The following is a 19,219-nucleotide window of genomic DNA, read 5'->3' as shown; positions in this document are numbered from 1 at the left end:
CCTTTCTAAAATAAAGTTGGTGACGTCCTCTAGTCGTTGTCCCCAGGGCTCTGAGTGGGCCAGGTGGAGACCCTGCAGATGTGCCATGAGACGGAGCAGCCCTTCCCCCGGTGGGCCCCTTAGTGGACAGGGACCTACCCCTCCACGCCCGAGAGCGTGGCCTGCACGGAGCCGGGGCCCCCGACAAGGGGACACCCGGTGATTCATGGTACCCAGATGCCTGGAGCCCTGGACCTGTCCCCGGGCCTCTGCAGAAGCCTACGTGACTAGGTGTGCTTCAGCCCCTGGCGGGAGGTCACTTGGGTGTTCTGCCCCGGGCCCAGCCCTCCGCGGCTCTCCGAGTTGCTGTGTGCCTCCACCCGAGGCGGTGTCCCTGCACGTCGCTCACTGCAGCCAGGGTCACGTGCCCCACGCCCTGCAGAAAACAGGAAGCCCCATGGGTTCGAGGGCAGCCCAGTGATTCATCAGGGGATGACAGTCCAGCTGTTCGTCCCCATCCTCTGCCGTGGGGTCAGTGTCCAGGGCAGCTTCCTGCCGGCCTCCCCGCCCCGCTGCCCTGTGGAGCAGAGCAGGCTTGGACTCTGCCTTATCACCTCTGGAGGCGGCGTGGCCAGACTCTGTTGGGGCCAAGTTTTTATTTATCTTGCCCGGCTTTTTTTGGGGCGGGGAGGCTGAGGAATGTGGAGTGTCGTAAGGTGGGGAAGAGGGCGGTGGGGAAACGGGAGCCAGTCCCTGGCCCTGCTCCCTCTCCTCGGCCCTGCGCCTTTGGAGGCTCCAGCCTCCCCCTGGCTCCCAGTTCCCTGGCCAAGCTCGCCTCCGTCCACCCCATGTCTCCCTCGGGCTCTTTTGGACCCATGTTCTTGGCCACACCTCAGGCCTTGGCTGAGTCGTGGCTTCCAGTTGTTCGAAGCAGCTGTGGTGGCTTCCTCCAAAAGTGGTTGTGGATCAGCGGCAGATGAAGCCCCAGGGGTTATTTATAGCAGGGTGGCCCTGGGACCTGGAGCCAGGCCCGGGCCTGGGGAGAGTCAGGGACTCCTCATCAGGGACCAGTGAAATGAGATGGATGAAGTGCTGGGTTTCTGCGCTCCTCTGGGTGGGTAGGTTTGGAACAGACTGGTTTGGGGCTGGAGAACCAAACACAGCCCTCGTACCCCCCACCCCCTGGCCTGACTCATGCAAACCCGCGTCCTGGGGCCAGGAGAGCCGCGGATGGAGGCTGAGGCACTCTCCGCCCAGCAGCCCCACTTGGCTCCTCAGTCCTCGCGCTGTGGTGGCTGCTGAGCCGCTGGGATCCAGAGCAGCCCAGGCAGGCACTCCGGGCACCACCTTCTCCCGCCTGCCTGGGGCGGCAGGTGAAGAGCCCTCCTCTCCGCAAGCTGCCCTAACTTTAGGCTCAGCCGGGAGCTGGGCACTGCAGGGCCGGCAGAGGGTGAAGGGGCTCCTGGGTCAGGTCCCAGGTCGGAGAATGGATCCTGCTTGGTCATCAGCTTCCCAGGGACTAGGGGGTGAGTCACTCTGCTCTTCACGTCTCCCTCCTTGGCAGACTGGGGTCCTGTCTTCTCCAAGAGCTGGCTGCTAGTGGGTGGTCAGGGAGGGTGGGTTTGGGGGAGGCATGTGGGTACCGTGACACTTGGAGGGCTTGGCCACCTCGACCCTGGGTGTCCTGATTCTGCATCTTGTGAGATGGTTGTAAGGGTAGAGGATGCTGGGAGTAGGGGATGCAGGGTTTGGATTTTTTATAAGGGGAACCGTCCCAACTGCCCTTCCAGCAACTTCCCTGTTAGTTGCGCTTGATTCCGTGGCAGTAACGGGAGCACCAGCTGTCATCTGCTGATGCCAGCCACAAGGAAAGGGCGTGGCATGCACGATTCCTTTGCTTCCTCACTCGAGTCTGGAGGGCTGTGCCATCTTACGCGTGACATTTCACAAGGCTCAGGGGGTTAAGTCAGCCCAGTAGGGTGCTGGACCAGAGCCTGGGGTCTGAGGGGCTCTGGTGCTGCGCTCTCAGGGGCTCTGACCCTCTGCTGCCCTGGAAGGTTTGGGGCACCAACTTGGGTCCGTTTGCCTAATCGTGTGCAGTGAGCCACCCAGGAATGGAGTGGGGAGCGGGGGTCATAGTGACTGCATTCTTAGGAGTGTGGCTCAGTGCCGTGGCCCTTGGCTCTGTTCGAATGTGACATGCCTGACTGTTCTGTCTCAAGACTCTTGGCTGAATGACGGGATGTGGCTGCTTTCAAGGAGGGGAGGGTGTGTGGGATGACAGTGTCAGAGAAGACATGTCCAGAGCTGGACGGGGCACCTCGCCCTCCTCCTCCAGATGCTTTTGGGGTAGTCTGTATTCTTAGGGTCCTACTGCAAGGGTCCAGGAGGTCAGCGGAAAGTGTGTGTCTGTCCCAGTTAATGGAATTTTTGTGTCCCCAGTGCAGGTGGCACCAGCCTGGGAGGGGTGTATTTCTCAACATTGGGGACTTCTTCCTTCTGTCCTTTTGGGGCTCGCCCATGGGCAGGCGGGCTCACGTGGGATTGGCACGGACTGTTTTTGGCTTCGTGTTGCTGGGTTGCTGAGGCGTCGGGGTGGCAGGGCTGGAATGTTGGCAGAGAAAGGAGAAGAGGCTGTGTGCTTGGCCGCTGCCCTGTCTGCTCCCGCTCACGGCTCTCGGCGGCTCCCCTCCTGCGTCCTGCCTGCCCCCTGTAATGCTGCGTCTCTTCTCTCTTTCCCAGGGCTCCACTAGAGTCACCCCGAGTATCCAGCCCCATCTGCAGCCTGTCAGGTATGCCTGGCCCCCCGGGGAAGGGGCAGGGGTGTAGGCTGTGGGGTCGCTGTGGGTGTTCTTTATAAGTCTTACCCTTGGGTCCCCAGGACTGAAGTCACAAAGTGAAGGATGGGTAGATGGCCTTGGCCGCCATCATTTTTCGTGTTCCAGGGCTAAGCCAGACCTTGAGCTCATTCTTTATTTACCTGCATGAGCTCATCGGAGGCCTTGCACCAGCCCTGCAAGGTACACGTGTTGGCAGATGAAGAACTGAGTTTCAGAGAGATAAGGTGACTTCTTAAAGGTCACACAGCCATCCAGAAGCAGGAGTGGGGACCTCTGGCATCGAGGCCTGTGCTAGATCTCCTTGTCCACAGATGGGGTTTCCGATGGTGGGGAGGTTTATAAAAGGGGTCTCTGTGTGTGTGTGTGTGTGTGTGGGTCCCCAGGGGGCCGTGCCTCACCCATCCAGACTGATATATCTGCGTCCATATTCTCTGGCTTGGGTCCCCACCCTCTCTGCCTCACCTTCACCCCCTGAAGCTTCTGGGATTAGTGAGAATGGCAGCTTTGGCGGGGGGCTTAATCCCCTGGAGGTTGTGACTCAGCTGCCCACCGGCTGGAAGTGGGTTTTTAGAGGACCCTCTCTTTTCCCTGTGGCTGCAAACAACTGACTTGGGGCAGCCTGGGTGTGATTCTGAGTTTTCCCAGCTGGTGGCGCTGTTCTGCCTTCGCATCCTTCCTGGGAACCAGCCCGAGCACCAGGCAGGTCAGTGCCCAGGATGGGCTGCATCTGACTCTTGCCGATGGTGACAGTGTCCCCCTCCCTTCCCCTGCTGTGCTGAAGGAGAAGCTGGAAAGAGGAGCTGACCTTCAGTGTTTGTCTGACAGTGCAGTCCCTTCCCTGGAGCCAGGACAGAGGGGCTTTGGAGGGTGGGGAGGAAAGTGGACCAGGCTTCCTGCTTTCATATCCCTTTTGGGGGGTGTAAGTGCTTGTGACTTCTTGTCCCAGGCTGTCCTTGGGTCAGCATTGTCCTAGGGTCTGAGCCCCACATCAGTGGCTGCTGGGAGAAGCTTATCATGGGAGCAAGGAGTGGCGGGGGCTCAAAGGTCCAACTCACACTGGGCTCCTTTCCCCTGACCTCTGTCATCCCTCCAGGGAGAGGCCATTGTCATCCTTGACTGGCCGCTTTCCATCCCCATTTAAGCACCTGGGACCTGATCAACCCTAGTGGGGATCTGGATTCTTCTAGGCTCCTTGGTGTCCTGGGGCTGGTGTTCCCCAGCGCCAGAGTCCCCATCCCTTTAAAATACCCTGGCCAGTGCCCGTGGTGTCCTGCTGTGGTGGAAGGTTGACCAAATGGAATCCAAGTGTGGCCGACCTCGGCTAGAGAGGGCAGTGACACCAGAGGTGACAAGGTGCAGCGTGGGAGGGTGCGGCTGCCTCCCGAGGCCAGAGGGGGCTTCCCCAGTGCATCCTGGACCCTTCCCCTGGAGGAAAATCCTGGAGAGGTGTCAAGATGCGAGTCCCCTGCTCCCCTTATCCGGGGCCCAGGGGAGGGCCAGCTGCCCAGCCCCGGGGTCTCCCCACCTCTTCTGAGAACCCCCCAACACAACAGCACCAAAGACTCTGCACTCCCTTCATTTCCTGGATCCTTACAAACAGGGAGGCCACAGCCGAGAAGCAGCTCTGCAGGTGATAGGGGAGCCAGAGGCGGGGACAGCCAGGGAAAGGAGGACAGGAGCCGGCCTGCCTCCGAGGGCTGGAATGTGCACTGTGGTCTGGCCCACCTGGAGCCTCTGGGAGCATGTCACCTGAGCTTCCTTCTCTTGGGAGGCCTCCCGCCCCCTCCAGAGCTCCAGCAGAGAAGACGGCCGTCCAGGGTGCGAGGACCACCCGGCCGGGCTCTCTGTCCTTTCACAGGTTGAATCACAGGTTGATGGGGACCTGGAATTGGGGTCCTCGTCATTTGGTTGTGACACGGTCTGAGATCCTCGCCGGCCCCTGCCCAGCTGTTTGTCTGGTGCTCAGGCTGGCTGCATGGGCTTTGCCATGGGAACCTCTGGCCTCGGCCCTGGGCTGGGGATCAGCCATGCTCCGTGGCCTGGATGTGGGGAACCACACGAGGTGTCGGGGTACAACTACCTGGTGCTTGTATCGGGGGATTCTGATGTGGGCCCCCATCTTCCCACAGTCTCCCTAGAAACCCGAGTGTGAGCCGGACCATGGAGGACAGCTGTGAGCTGGACCTGGTGTACGTCACGGAGAGGATCATTGCGGTGTCCTTCCCCAGCACAGCCAACGAGGAGAACTTCCGGAACAACCTCCGGGAGGTGGCCCAGATGCTCAAGTCCAAACACGGAGGCAGCTACCTGGTGAGGAGAGGGCACCCTTGATCTGGTGCCCCTCTGCCCTTTCATCTGCGGGCGGCCTCTTCACTACTGTCCCCCGGTCCCCGGCCATGTGTCCTCTTTCCTTTAGCTCTGGAATCTCTTGTGGCCTGAGTTGACACTCCCTTTCCTGCCTGAGTCTATCTGAGGAGTGTACCTGCAGCCAGAGTGTCGCATTGGGAAGTGTGTGTGTGTGTGTGTGTGTGTGTGTGTGTGTGTGTGCGTGTGGACCAGAAGAGAATAACACCCCTAGTTCATGTCCTTAACACTTGCTATAAGCCAGGCCCTGTTCAGCCCTGGAAAGGGGACCCTTGCTGGAGCAGAGAGGTGGGGTATTTGCCTCAGGCCACGGGGTCAGTGGCAGACCCAGTCCAGCATCTGTGCTTCTGAGAAGTCTTAGGGCAGAGTCGTGGTTACATGTGTCTTTGGAGACCTGGTGGCTGGCTCAGAAGACACCTGACGTGGGTGGGTGGCTGGTGAAGGTCCCCTCTAATGCAGGAAGGCTGACCTGGCCCTGGCTCCAGGTTGGTGTTGCAAGGGGGTGCATGTGAGCTGGACCCACAGGCCACATGTCCCCTTGAAGGGGTGCTGCAGGGGAGCAGAGGTGGGCGGGAGGAGGCCCCGAGGGTCCTAGGGTTGGGTAATGGACGACCACAAACTGCATGGCTTCAAACGACAGAAGCTTAGTGCCTCTCAGTTCTGGAGGCCAGCAGCAGAAATCGGGGCGTCCTCAGGGCCATGCTCCTCTGAATCCCTGAGGGAAAGTCCTTCCTTGCCCCTTTGCAGCTTCTGGTGCTCCCAGCTCTGGCTGGCTCCCCTTGGCTGGGTGCATCTCTCGGTTCTCTGCCCCCTTCACATGGCTCTGTTCCCTGTCTCTGTGCATCCTCCTCAGACTGTGAAGACATTAGTCATCGGGTTTAGTGCCCAGCTTAAATCCAGGATGTCTGCTATCAAGATCCTCAACTATTACAAAGGACCTATTTCCAAATAAGGTCACATTCTGAAGTTCTGAGTGGGTGTGAATTTGAGGGGCACTGTTCAACCCACCGTAGAAGCTCGTCCACCTGCTGTGTTGGGGCATTGTTAAGAGCCGGGCTTTAAACGTCCAAAAGCCAGGGTTCCAATCTTGGCTCTGTGCTCACTGTTTCTATGATCGGCCTCAGGCTTCCCCTCTGTAGAATGGGCCTAGTAACACTCTCCTTTTTAGGGCTATTGGGAAGATAGGTCGGGTTGGCAGAGGGCGAGTGCTCATTGAGTGGCAGCCATGGTTAATATAACAAGGTGTGTTTCTTTATGGGGTGTAGGAGTGGACGAGAGCCGCCTGAGACCCTTCCTTACTTTAGGAGTCCAGGACTCCGTGTCACCTCTGTGCTCTGTCCTGGCTCCCTCCCTCCTGCTGGGTGTAGGTTCTGCTCTCCCAGGACAGTGGTTTCCCCAGCTGTGGGCTGGAGGTGGCCAGCTCTGCCCACCCCTTAGGGGGTGGAGAGAGGACTGCCAGAGACTGGGGGTTCCACAGGGTGTAGTCAGGCATGGAAGGGCCTGAGCTGGGAGGGGTGCGTCCCTGGTGACTGGTGAGGAGACGTTGCATTGTCTCAGGAGGAGGCTCGGAGTCAGCATGTGACACGGAAACCAGAGCCGGCCACCAGCTGTCCTTCAGAACCCGGGCTCCCTTCCACCTTTCCCTCCCTCTGGTCAGGATGTCCGCGCGGAGGGGCATGCCTGGGGCCTGCATCGCTCTTTCCCCTTTGCCCTGAGGACCTCATTTGAGCCCTTGTTGGTCAGTGCGTGTCCATGGGTGCATCCAGCTGCATCCGGGGAGAGCAGGTTCGAGGCAGCACAGGTGGTCCAGCGAGCCCCTGGCCCCGAGAGCTCAGCGGGCTCCTGAGAGGAGTGGTAATGACACCACCCTCCCCATGTGACCGGGGCTTCCTGGCACCCTCTGCTCTTCACTCACGGTCCCTTTCTCTGTCTCCTCCTAGCTGTTCAATCTCTCTGAGCGAAGACCTGACATCACGAAGCTCCATTCCAAGGTGAGCTGACGGCCGTTTTGGGGTGACTTTCCTCCTGGGAGAGAGGAGAAGAGATCCCCCTCCCGTGGTTCCCTCATTGGAATCTTGGGGGAAAGCACCAACTGACAGTTGGAAAAAAACTACTTGAAGTCCAAGTGCCATCTTATATCTGGAAAAGGACAGTAACACATTGATTGATTCCGTAATGCAAACTGCGGAGGGCAGAGCTCATGCAGTGGCCTCCTACCCGGGTCCGCCCCCTGGGGAGCCCGCAAGGCCTCTGGGTGGGTGGAATTGTGAGATTTCATGCGGTTGGGAATGGCAGCTTTGATGTTCCTGCCACAGTGACTACTTGGTCTGCTCCGTGGGTTGTGCGGGGCTTTGCCATGAATGTCTGCCCCCATCCTGGATTCTGGGGCCTGTTGCTGTGTGATCTTGGGCTGGTGGCAGACTTCCCTGAGATTGCACCCCTGAGAGTGGGTGGTCTGGGTTAGGTGTGTCCCAGGGGACCCTCTAGCTCTCGTTTACTTAAAGTCCTGTGAGTTTGGAAAAGTTCTGAGGAGCCAGAAGACCTGCAGACGACTTTCGACTGGCTCCCAATGTGGGTGGCCTGACTGTCCAGGGCCTGGAGAAAAGCGGCGAAGCCACAGAGCCCTTTGCCTTTCCTCTCCTGTCCTGCTCCAGGCCTCAGGGCTGTCGGTGGCAGGGGAGCTTGAGGGCCATGCGCGTAGCTCCTCTGAATGTTTGAGCTCAGTCACGAGCTGCAGACCTCGGGGTCCTTGGCTCCAAGCCTTTGCTTGACACATAGATGAGGAAACTGAGGCTGGGAGGGGGGACACGGCTCGCCTTAGACCCCACAGTGAGTCTAGGATGGAGCTGAGACGTGGGCCTGGGGGCTCCAGCCTGGCCCATGACCTTGACCTCCACTCCTTGCCTCCCAGCAGGGCTGACGAGCAGGGAGGGACTGTTGGGCTGCTGGGGCCACCTGGTACTGGTGGCTGGTGCAGTGCCCCGTTGGCCGGGTTCACTCCTGGGCGTCCTCTTCTCTCTCCTGGCTCTGGCCTCAGGTACTGGAATTTGGCTGGCCTGACCTACATACCCCGGCCCTCGAGAAGATCTGCAGCATCTGCAAGGCCATGGACACCTGGCTCAACTCAGACCCGCACAACGTCGTCGTTCTACACAACAAGGTGGGGGGGGGTGTTGTGGTGGAGGGGGGTGCGCATGCGTGAGCACAAACTGAATGGACTTGGAGGAGTGTGCGTACCTGCCTGTCTTGGATTGCATGAGCACCCAAGTCCATCAATGTGTTTTTACCATTCTAGGGGACAACAGATTCTGTCCCAGGGGTCACCTCCAAGAAGCAGGGGACACCAGCTTAGGTCTTCGGCTATTTTTGGAGACTCGCTCCCCCTTGCCTCCCTCCCCGGCGTCTCCTTCCTCCTGCTCTCTCCGGGAGCCACGCCCCTCTCTCCAGCCCTTGCTCCCTTCCCTCCTAGGTTTCTGGACAGGCTCGGGGGCGGCAGGGCTGGCCTTAGACATAAAGCCTTCTTCCTCTTCCAGGGAAACCAAGGCAGGATAGGGGTGGTCATCGCGGCTTACATGCACTACAGCAACATTTCTGCCAGGTAAGGGTGCCCGGAGCCTCCCGCCCTCTAACCATCAGCAATAGGACACCCTCTTCCCACCCACCCATGGCCGCTGCCTTCCCTGGGCTGGGAGGATCTGTTAGAGGGCATGAGAGGTCACCAGGGGGCGTGGGAGACTCAGAACAGGAGATGGTGCATGCCAGGGCCCTGAGGCAGCAGCCTGTGCACGGAGCTCAGGAGCGAGGGGTATTCACCCATCTGGGGCCCTGGTGGGGCCACAGTGGGGGCAACCCCAGTCACGAACACCCCATCCAGCCAGCTTTTGGGGGCCACTTGTCCTTACCCAATTGTCTTCTGATTCCCTGGAAGAGCAGGTAGAAACGCTGGATCAGATCAGAACCTGGTGGAATCCTCTAGAAGTTATGTCATCCATCCCTCTGCCTGTGGCCAGCAGGGCCCTGATCCCACTGGGTGTTTTAGAGCAAGAATAGGAAACAGACAGTGGATGATTCCGGTTCTGGTTCCGTTCTGCAGGAGGCCAGAGATTCATCCACTTCCTCATTTATGTGTCGGCCACGACTGTTGAGCAACCCTTATGCCTTGCACCATTAGTAGGGAAGACTGCAGAGGGCGAAGTCCTTGCAGACGTTAACTAAGCAGTTACATCAGTAGCATCTGGTGGCGGTGACTGAGAAAGAATAGAGACAGGGAAAGACAGCGAGGGAGGGGTGCGTGGTCAGGGAGGGCCTGGGGGACAGGCGACCTGGTGCAGACACCCCATGCAGGGCTGAGTCCCGTGAGGTCTGGAGAGGGTCTCGCAGGCCAAGTGCAGGGGCAGGACCCAGCCCATGGGGGGTTGGTGCAGGAGGCTGGGGCCTTGGAGCCAGGGAAGGAGGGGGGAGGAGCTGGAAGAACAGAGCCATTCGGCCTTGAGGGCCTTGCTGAGGACCTTGGAGTTTATTCTAAGTCTGTGGGGAAGTCACAGGAAATCACAGGAGAGTCAAGAGAAGCTGCGTGATCTGTCTTTTCGTTTCAAAATGTTCTCTCTGAGCGCTGTGAGGGTGAACCTCTGGCAGAGGGCTAGTTTGATGACCTGGGAAGTCCAATCCAGCGGCCTCTTCTTAGTGACAAACATGCCCCGTGTGCCTCTGTGTGTTCTCATGTGCACCTTTTTGGGTGTCACCTCACTTAAGCTCCATAAAGCTTTTGAGGAAGATGCAATGATCAGCCTCACTGGACAGGTGAGGGAGATGAGGTAGAGAAGGGCACACGGGGTCAGTTATGGGGGACTTGGTGCGGCTCCCAGGCCCCCGGCTCTGAAGTCCCGGGCTGAGCACAGCACCTCACAGGTTTGGACAGATGCTGGAGCACTCTTCTCCTGAAAGCTTCTCAGCCCAGCAAGCCTGTTCCTCCTGCTGGGCACCAGGGCTGCTGGTGGGCTCTGCAGCTCTAGGAAGCAGGAGTGGGGAGACAAGGAAGGGGCCCTGGGGCGTGGGGGTTGGCTTCTCCGACCACTGTCTCTCCCCACAGTGCTGACCAAGCTCTGGATCGGTTTGCAATGAAGCGGTTCTATGAGGATAAGATCATACCCATTGGGCAGCCATCTCAGAGAAGGTGGGTCTCCAGGGCTGGCAGCCCAGGTCCTGTGTGTATGTGTGTGTGTGTGTGTGTGTGTGTGTGTGTGTGTGTGCGCGCACTTCCTGCCCCTGGGGAGTCTTGTGTACTCACAGGGGGTGGAGCGGCTGCTTAGGGAGAGGTGTGTCCAGCACACGTGCTCAGTCTGGAGTGGCGTGAGCTTGAGGACGCAGGTGAGCCCATGGGCAGGCTGAGTGTGCCCACAGGTTGGCCTGGCAGTTGGTTCCTGAGGCCTGGGTCAGAGCGCAGACCGTCCCAGGAGGGCATCCGTCTGGGGATAGAAGGTGCCTCTTTAAGAAGGCACGTGCTGTCCTGGTGGCCGGATGGCTTCAGCATGTGGATGAGTCTCCAGGAAGCTGATGTCACTGCCACCCATCATGGAAGGTCACAGAGACTCAAGAGTCACCTTCTATTGGGAGAGTTTAAAATATTCCTTGGGGGGCCCCGAACCACGTGGGCATGTTGGAGTCTCCTCAGAGCCCAGGCAGACGCAGGGTAGGGGTGGATTTATTCATTCATTTGGCAAAATCGAGGTTCTCCACTTCAGCCCCACGCACTGGGACATCTCGGTGAACAGGACACAGTCCCTTCCCTTAGTGAGCTGGTGGTCGGTTGAGAGAGATGGACTTTAAACGTGTGACCCTGCCTACAGGACAATGCCATAGAGCAGTGAGTCCTCAAAGGGAAGAGAATGGACCACTGCAGAGACCCAGGGCGGTGGCAGGGGAATGGGGCTGTTCTCATGGGGACAGCTTGGAGGACCTCTCAGAGGAGGCAATTTCGCACGCTGAGATAATGCTTAACTACCATATGAAGATCTAGGCATCGTCCTTTGACAGATGAGAAGCCTGAGCCCAGGGAGGGGACATGGCCAGGAGAGAGGCCAGGCAGAGCTGGACGGTACGTGGAGGACTAGAAACAACCAGGTGGGACCTCTGGTTGTGCTGCCCACTGACCCGAGGGATTCTGCTGCGTGGACAGCATGTTCAGTGATGCCTGGTCCATAGGAGGGGATGGGCAATGTCAAGGCCAGGTGGACACTGGGGAGGCTACAGGCAAGATGGTGGGTTAACGCAAGCCCAAACTGTTAGCCTAGAGCACGGGACTCAGGCCCCTTGGCTGTGTGGCCAGGAGTCATGGGCCTGCCACCTGCCTGTGACGTGTCAGCCCTGTCCGACTCACTGAGGATACAGTGCTAATTTGTCAAGCCAAGACTCATGGAGCTGAGCTTCTAGGGGATGACACCCAATTTCCCAAACAAAAGGTCATTTTGGACAGTGACAAGTGGCTTTGAAACAACAAACAAGCAGAGCTTCCATGAGAGCTGAAGAGCGAGGGGGCAGATTCCAATGGACAGGCCTCCCGAGGAGGTGACAGGAGGCAGGATCTGAGCGGGAGAGGGACCCACCCAGTGAAGGTCCCGGGGAAAGGATCCAGGCAGAGGTGCAGCAAGGTCAAAGGCCGGGTACGCAAAGCATCCTGGCTGCTTTCATAGCCCCTTAGGTGCAAGGCCTGGGCCTCCCCAGCCTCTTCCTGCAGAGGGTCCCCAGTATGTGTCCCACCACCCTCACTTTGTGTGGCTGGCCTGAAGGGGCTGCCACGGACTGCGCCTGCCATGATGGCAGGAAGCCCAAGCAGAAGCAAGTGTGTCCTCAGGCATCCCAGTTGTCACAGAAGAGCTGAAGGCCAACCTCTGGGTCAGCAGTCAGAGATGGGCGTCTTTCTGGGCAGACAGTTCTGGCTGGGCCTCTGGACCGGGCAGCCGTGGGTCAGTGAGAACCTTCCCAGAAAGGGGAGCGCTGGTGGTCAAGGACCAGCTCCCTGGTCCCTGGTGGCCATGCATGGCTGCGGCTGGTCCTGGTCCTGGGATGGCCCTTGACCTTGAAGGATGAGAGCTACGAATGGAGAAGCTGGCTGTCCTGTTGCTTGGAGGTGGTGAGCAGCAGCTCTGATGGGGGCAGCAGAGGTCTGGGATGGAGAGGCACTGCTGTTACCCCTCAGCAAGGGGTTGTCCGGGTGTTCCCCTGTGCTCGTGCACGGGGCTGCGGGGCGTGTCTGTGTGTGCACACTATCTGTGGCTGCCCGGCAGCTCCTATCTGCCCCTGCATCTGCCGAGGGCCGGGCCTCTATCTGCCCACACGTGGAGTGCAGTTGCTGGTTGCCCATGCGTCTGCTGCCGCTTTCCCGCCATGTTGCTGGTGCGGCTTGCAGGGAATCAGCAGCTGCAGGAGAGGAGAGCGGGAGGGGCAGAGGGAGGGGCTGTGCCTGTAGCTCCTCCATTTATTGTCACGCCCCCCCCCTGCTCATTGTCCCCAGCACACAGACACATCCTGTTGGCAGATCTGATGGGAACCGCCATTCTGGGTTTCCGGTTTGAAGAATGGGACTGGGGGCTGGGCAGGGGCCTGAATAGGAGCTGGTGCTGCCCATCAGATTATCTTGCTTGGGTAGTCCAAGGTGGCCCCACCCAGCCTCAGGGACAGAGGCCCACTGGTCTGGAGGTGGGCCAAGGAGCCAAGAGACAGGCGGGGAGCATTGTCATGGTCAAGCAGTTCCTGTCCCACCCCCCAAAGCCCTGTTGGCTCCTGCAGAGCTTCAGGATGTATTTGGTTGGCCTCCCTGACTCAGCCTGGCACCCTCTGGCCAGTCAGAAAGAGAGGAAGTGCTGACCCATCAATGGTAGTTCTGCCCCCGGTTCAGACGGCGCACTGAAGCCCAGGCTGCTCCCCCTCTCCCTCCCACCCCCAGCGCTGTGTGTTCTTGCTGTGTGTCTCCAACAACCCTTTCTGGGCCTGCTTTCCCCTCACTGTTTAGAAGAAGGGGAGGTGGGCTAGTTTCTTCCATTCTTCCAACAAGATCTTTATTTTAAAAATTGGGGGATGCTGACCCTAGACAGAGGGATACTCATTCAAGTTAGTTATCACAAATATCAAGTCAAGTGACAGAAACTGATGGGCTCATACACTTTAGTGACATAAAGTGAAAGACTGTCTTGGTTAAGGTCTTGCTATTTGCTGGACTCCCGTGGATGGTGGGGCCTAATGGGAAGCTTGGTATCAGGGTCCACATTGGCCTGGTTTGGCTCCATGTGAGCTGTTAGAGCTGCTCGTGCAGCCAGCCTTGTGCAGGAGGGAGATGCTAAAGGATGAGATGCCTGTCACTGTCAGGGGTCAGGGAGGAATTTTGGTCCCCAGGAGGTTCCTGGGCAGCAAGGGAAGCAGGAAAGAGATGCTCACATTCACCACCAGGGGGCGCAGGAGAACGCCAAGTAGGCTGTTAGCCCTGACCCAGCTCCGGGTCCTTTACCTGCTGTTTTCCCTGTGGGGCTCGGAGCGGCCAGCTAGGCCTGCCCTGGGGCCCAGCCCTCAGCTGCCAGGAGCCCTGGGTGGAGGTCAGAGTTGTGGGGTGCTGAGTAAGAGGGAGGTGGAAGCCACGTTCTTGCAGATGGAAAACCAGGTCCCTCTCCCTGCCCCAGGTATGTGCATTACTTCAGCGGCCTGCTCTCTGGCTCCATCAAAATGAACAACAAGCCCTTGTTTCTGCACCATGTGATCATGCACGGCATCCCCAACTTTGAATCCAAAGGAGGTACCTGCCCGAGCCCTCCCTGGGGCCTCCCTTCCCCTCCTCCCTCCTGCCTGGGGTCTTCAGAGGCAGCCTTGGGGCGGGAGGAAGCCAGTCAGCAGCAGAGTCCTGAGGCTTCCACTGGAGCCTCACCTGCATCACTTCCTGAATCTGTTTGAGCTCCCGTCTATTTATCTGCAAAACGAGCTTGGTATTTGCAGTCCCTCCTGGCAGACGATGTTGGCGGTGGCAATGTCTTGTCCACTTAAAATGCCTTCTGAATAAAAGTTAGTATTTCTTCCCCTTTCTGCTTGCTGTTTTTCTCTGTCCTCATACCCCCTTCCTGTCTTCCTTCCTTTCTTGCTTTGTTCTCTCCTCCTCCTGCTGTTCCTCACACCACCTCCTCTGACAGGGTGTCGGCCTTTTCTCCGCATCTACCAGGCCATGCAACCTGTGTACACGTCTGGCATCTAGTAAGTATTCTACGGGAGGCCAAGGCCGGGCACCGGGAAGGTGGGAGGGAGGCAGTCAGGGAGGCCCCCGGCAGGCCTGGGCAGAGGGGCAGAGGGAGAGCAGCGGCACTCTCTTCCTCTGCCACCCTCTGTGCCTTAGCAACATCCCGGGGGACAGCCAGACGAGCATCTGCATCACCATTGAGCCAGGACTGCTCCTGAAGGGAGACATCTTGGTGAGTGCCGCCCTCCGTCTCAAGCCCACCCTTTTCCCTTTCCGGCTCCTTCCTACCCTAGGGTCAGGACAGCCACTCCCGGTGGGCTCAGGACTTGGAACAAGGCTCCCAGGGTTCCTTCAAGACCTTCCGGTCTCAGACAGCCCTGGCCTGGTCCCTTCCCTGCCCTGGTGTAGGCGTCCCTTCCCTGGGCTGACCTTTTGTTCTGGGACATCTCCAGGGAAACCCAGTCGGTGTGAGCTGACCACCTAGCTCCCCCCTGGTGACAAGGACCCCCCTCCATTCTAACTTCAGCCCTCTCTGCTGCACTCCAAACCTGCTTTTCCCTTTTGGATTCCAATCTGTCTGTGGGAACTTCTTGGCAGGACACTTTTTGTTCCTCCAAGTCTCTCAGGTGTTCTAGAATCTTCCCCAGAGAGTTCTAAGTTCCTGTTTGGTGTTGGTGACTGCTCTTTCCTGGGTTTGCGGGGACCCTGTGGGCTCCGTCTGTGGAGCAGACCAGGAGGCTCCCTGAGACCCCACCTCCCACCTCTGTCTCCCCCCCCCCCACCAGCTGAAGTGCTACCATAAGAAGTTCCGGAGCCCCGCCCGAGATGTTATCTTCCGTGTGCAGTTCCACACCTGTGCCATCCATGACCTGGGGGTTGTCTTTGGGAAGGAGGATCTCGATGAGGCCTTCAAAGGTGGGCCCCAGGGTGGGGCTGGGCGGGGCTCGTGGCAGGGAGGAGAGCTCAGGTTCAGGAGATGTGGTGGGCATGGGGGCCACCATTTTTGAGCCACATGGTCTGCCAGGATCTTCTTGGTGACAGCGGGAGGGCATTGAGAGAGAATTAGGAGCCAACCAAGGCAAGTGGCGAGGACTCCAGTGGAGGAGGTCCCTCCTCAGTCCCTGGCCTGTTTTGTATCTCATCCTCTCCGAGGACTTGGCCCGTGTCTTCTTTGCCTGGTCCTCCTGATTGGTCTTATTGGCAGACATTTTTTCAACCTTGGCTGGGCATCTGTTTTGTACCAGGCTCAGTACTAAGTGCTGGGGAATCAGAGTCAAACACCACATGCTCTCTGTTGGTGGAGCTAAAAGTCTAGGGGAGGCAGCTCTAGAAGGGACCGTTACCCCCCCGCGGCAGAGGAGCCGTAGTGGAAGGGCTGTGGCAGCAGGAGGCAGGAGGAGTGGGCAGGGAAGGTTTGGCGTCTTTTGCTGCTTTCTTCTGTGCATCTGAGGTCCCATCTATATCACGCTCAGTCCTGGGCTTATAGATACACCACCCATCCCTCCTCCCTCCCTCCAGCCACCAGCACATTCATTTATCCAACTGTTCATATACCCATCCACCTATCCATTCATCTACCCACCACTTGCCCACTCATCCATCCACCTATCCATCCATCTATCTATCCATCCATCCACGCACCCACTCACCTATTCATCTATCCATCCATCTCTCTAACCACCTACCTGCCTACCCATTCATCCACCCATCCATCTACCCATCCATCCACCTGTCCACCCATCCCCACCCACCTGCCCGCCCACAAAGTCTAAATGACAGGTGTGTGCTAGACGCTAGGGATTCAAAGAGAAGTCAGGCCTCTGGGAGCTCACAGTCTCCTGGGAGAGAGACATGCAAACCTGACCCTATGAAGTGAGGCCTGCAGGACTGGACACAGGCGCTGGCCTGGTGGGGTCCCACAGAGCAGATGTCGCCTTGCTATGTCCTCTTCCTGCAAGCAGTAGACAGTGATCAGCATCCAGACTGTGCTCAGGCAGAGAGCAGAGGGAGACTGGGCCGCCCAGAAGGGGCAGGTCCCCTCAGTAAAGTCTGCTCATTCAGGGCAGGGATGGCTCTGAGATGAGCTCTCCTTGTATCTGAGCCTGGAGGGCAAAAACAGATGGTGCTCTAATAATTACAGAGCAGACAGTCACCGCCATCAGTCTTGAGGAGGAAAAATAAAGATACTGCTGATAAAATAAATATGAGGTTGGGGAGAAGCAGAGCAAAGGAGGTTCCCAGATCAAGAAGTAGAGGCTGAACTATAATATATACAGCTTCAAAGGTAATTGATGGGATAAACAAATGATAAGCTAACCAGATCTGAGAAGAAAGGAGGTGGGGTATAGGAGCCAAATCATTCAGCTTCTTAGTGGTGAATCAATGAGACGATTTAAAATACATATTGGCATGAAATAATGGGTGGTATTTAGAATCATAAAGGTAGCTTGCTTGTAGAACCAGAAATAGAAATGGCTAGAAGTGGTACCTTAGGCAGGTAGGACTGGGGCTCTGGTGGGCAGGACATGGGATTTTGGTGTTCATGTGTAATTTGAGTTTAGATACATATTAAATGCTATTTTATTATTAACCATGTGTATGTGTATGAATTTTTTTTTCTAGAAGAAATGAGTTTTTCTGGTTAATATTTATGGAGCCCTTTTTGGGGATTCATTGCCCATTTTTTTCCCTTCTTTTTTTTTTTTAGATGACCGATTTCCAGAATATGGCAAAGTAGAGTTTGTGTTTTCTTACGGGCCAGAGAAAATTCAAGGTATACATCAAATTAGAGTTCATTCTTGCAGCCCTTCCCTCCATGCTCCATGCCCCTGTCCTGCTCCCACCATCCTCCCACTGGGCTGCTTTACAATGACCAAGTTACCTGTGATTGAGAGCAGGCCAGCAGTAAAGGATCTTAATATCAGAGTGGACCCCTAGCTAAACATGAACCAGTGACTTACTGTCTGGATAACAAAAATTTAAAAAAGCAGACAGAGAGGCGCTCAGTTGGATAAACTGTTCTGGTCCTGTTAGGTCACCATTTGGTTATATTCAGAAACTGGATGGAGGGAATAGCCAAGGGGGACACTCCAAGGTGCTGGATGGATGATATTTATGTGAACTGAGGTGATTCAACCTGAAGCCCATTTAATAATAGCCTTTAAGCCTCTGGACTCTAAATATGGAGCCCAGTTGTTATTCTTCTTAATTGAGAACAGGATGGGAGGCAATGCAGTTAGGTTACAGGCTGAGGGACTCCAGACTCAAGAACTGCTGGGCCCGGAGGTGACTTGCCCTGAAGGGCAGTCTTGCAGCTGTGCTGTCTCTGAGCTGTCTCTCGAAGGATGGGGAAGAAACTTGGCCTCTCCCTGCAAGTGTCTGTCGGGAGTGGAGAGCGTGTTAAGTGGGGGCAGGTGCATGACCTTGTAGAGGCTTGTGTCCTCCAGTGTCAAGCCTGTGGCCTCCCTGCCATCACTGACCCCAGGCAACCCAGGAATTGTCCCATAGCCCCTTTCCCAACTCCAGGGCAGATTCGCTGCTCTCTAGGCCGGGTCCCAGGGCCCCACACGAGGAAGAGGCAGATACCTGGCAGGGCTGTCCGCGGCTCTCTCCTGGGGTCTGCATTCCTTAGTGCCCTGTCCTGACTTACCCCCTGACCTGGAATGAGCCTTTTCAAGAATGCACGCAGTCAGACTCCTGGCTCCTCCACCTAACTGAGGCCACTGCTCCCGCCCGCCCGCCACGCTCCGGAACATGAGAAGTCCCTTAGGAGCAGCCTGGGGGGAGCTGTTGGCTTTCTGTTTTTCCAGCTGCTGATCTCTTTCCCTGTCCCTACTGTCCCCTGCCCGCCCCCACCTTTCCCATCCTGCTCAGGCATGGAGCACCTGGAGAACGGGCCGAGTGTGTCTGTGGATTACAACACCTCCGACCCCCTCATCCGCTGGGATTCCTACGACAACATCAGTGGACATCGGGAAGATGGCATGGAGGGTAGGTGGGGACCCGTGTGCTAGCCCTGTCTAAGTTGCCCAGCCCTGGCTCTCGTGGCCTTGGCTTTCTGGGAGAGGTCTGGGAGGTCTCCTTGGAGGAGGTGGCCTTATGTGAAGCTTGCGATACCTCCGTGCTGCAAACAGGGCACTTGTGGCATTTCTTTTAAACCCTCTGCTGCCGGCTGCCAGTGTTCCCTGGGGTCAGTGCGCGGGGAATGCAGACACTTAGGGCCAGAGAGCTTTCATCCAGGGCCAATGAAAATGTTGGAGAGCTGGAAACCAACCCACCAGCTCTGGGGTGTGGAAAGGAATCTACAGAACTGAAATGGATGCATGGTCTGACTGCAAAACCTGACATTAAGTCACATGGCCCCTGCAGCAGGGTCAGCTCCGGAGAGTTAACTGGGAATTCTAGCTGTTTATGTGGCTCATTTGAATGTGCATCAGGGGGTGGAGCCCAGGGACTCTTGGGACATCCTGCTTGGGGTTTGGTCCCAGGCTTGTTCTCCTGACTTGGTGAAAGGACCCCAGAATGTTGGAGCTGGGGGGATCGTCTGGCTAGTGGGGGAACTGAGACTCGGAAGGCAGGACCTTCTGATTTATCCCCACGAACCAGCATCGACTACTTGGACCCTGCCCCCCACGGAAGCCAGCTGGGACCCTGGGCCGCGTGGCTGTGCGGGGTGAGGGAGTGCCAGGCCCGAGGGTTCTCTCTGCCCTCCTTGCTCTGTCGCCTTGTCTCCTGCCCTGATGGCTCTTCTCTGAAGCCTTCTGGGAGAGGGATCAGAATGAGCCCCTGGCATCACGGAGGCAGGACGGGGAGTGGATGGACG

The 19,219-nt window shown here is 57.5% G+C and overlaps 1 protein-coding gene across 7 annotated transcripts in view; it reads left to right on the top strand.

Annotated features, from left to right (window-relative positions):
* The window catches only part of Tns1 (tensin 1), a 179,403-nt gene that overhangs the window by 91,015 nt on the left and 69,169 nt on the right, over positions 1-19,219 (top strand). For all 7 annotated transcript variants that reach the window (XM_077803528.1, XM_077803525.1, XM_077803527.1 and 4 more), the window contains 12 exons: positions 2,722-2,771; positions 4,949-5,129; positions 7,124-7,174; positions 8,221-8,343; positions 8,717-8,781; positions 10,273-10,356; positions 13,853-13,965; positions 14,354-14,414; positions 14,554-14,629; positions 15,183-15,312; positions 17,105-17,170; positions 18,271-18,387. In XM_077803528.1, the coding sequence (XP_077659654.1) occupies positions 2,722-2,771; positions 4,949-5,129; positions 7,124-7,174; positions 8,221-8,343; positions 8,717-8,781; positions 10,273-10,356; positions 13,853-13,965; positions 14,354-14,414; positions 14,554-14,629; positions 15,183-15,312; positions 17,105-17,170; positions 18,271-18,387 (1,117 nt within the window). The remainder of the gene's footprint in view (positions 1-2,721; positions 2,772-4,948; positions 5,130-7,123; positions 7,175-8,220; positions 8,344-8,716; positions 8,782-10,272; positions 10,357-13,852; positions 13,966-14,353; positions 14,415-14,553; positions 14,630-15,182; positions 15,313-17,104; positions 17,171-18,270; positions 18,388-19,219) is intronic.

This window comes from Urocitellus parryii, chromosome 1, assembly GCF_045843805.1.
Source record: "Urocitellus parryii isolate mUroPar1 chromosome 1, mUroPar1.hap1, whole genome shotgun sequence".
NCBI lineage: Eukaryota > Metazoa > Chordata > Mammalia > Rodentia > Sciuridae > Urocitellus > Urocitellus parryii.
The sequence above is the reverse complement of the archived record's forward strand: the minus strand, read 5'-3'. Positions and strand labels throughout refer to the sequence as shown.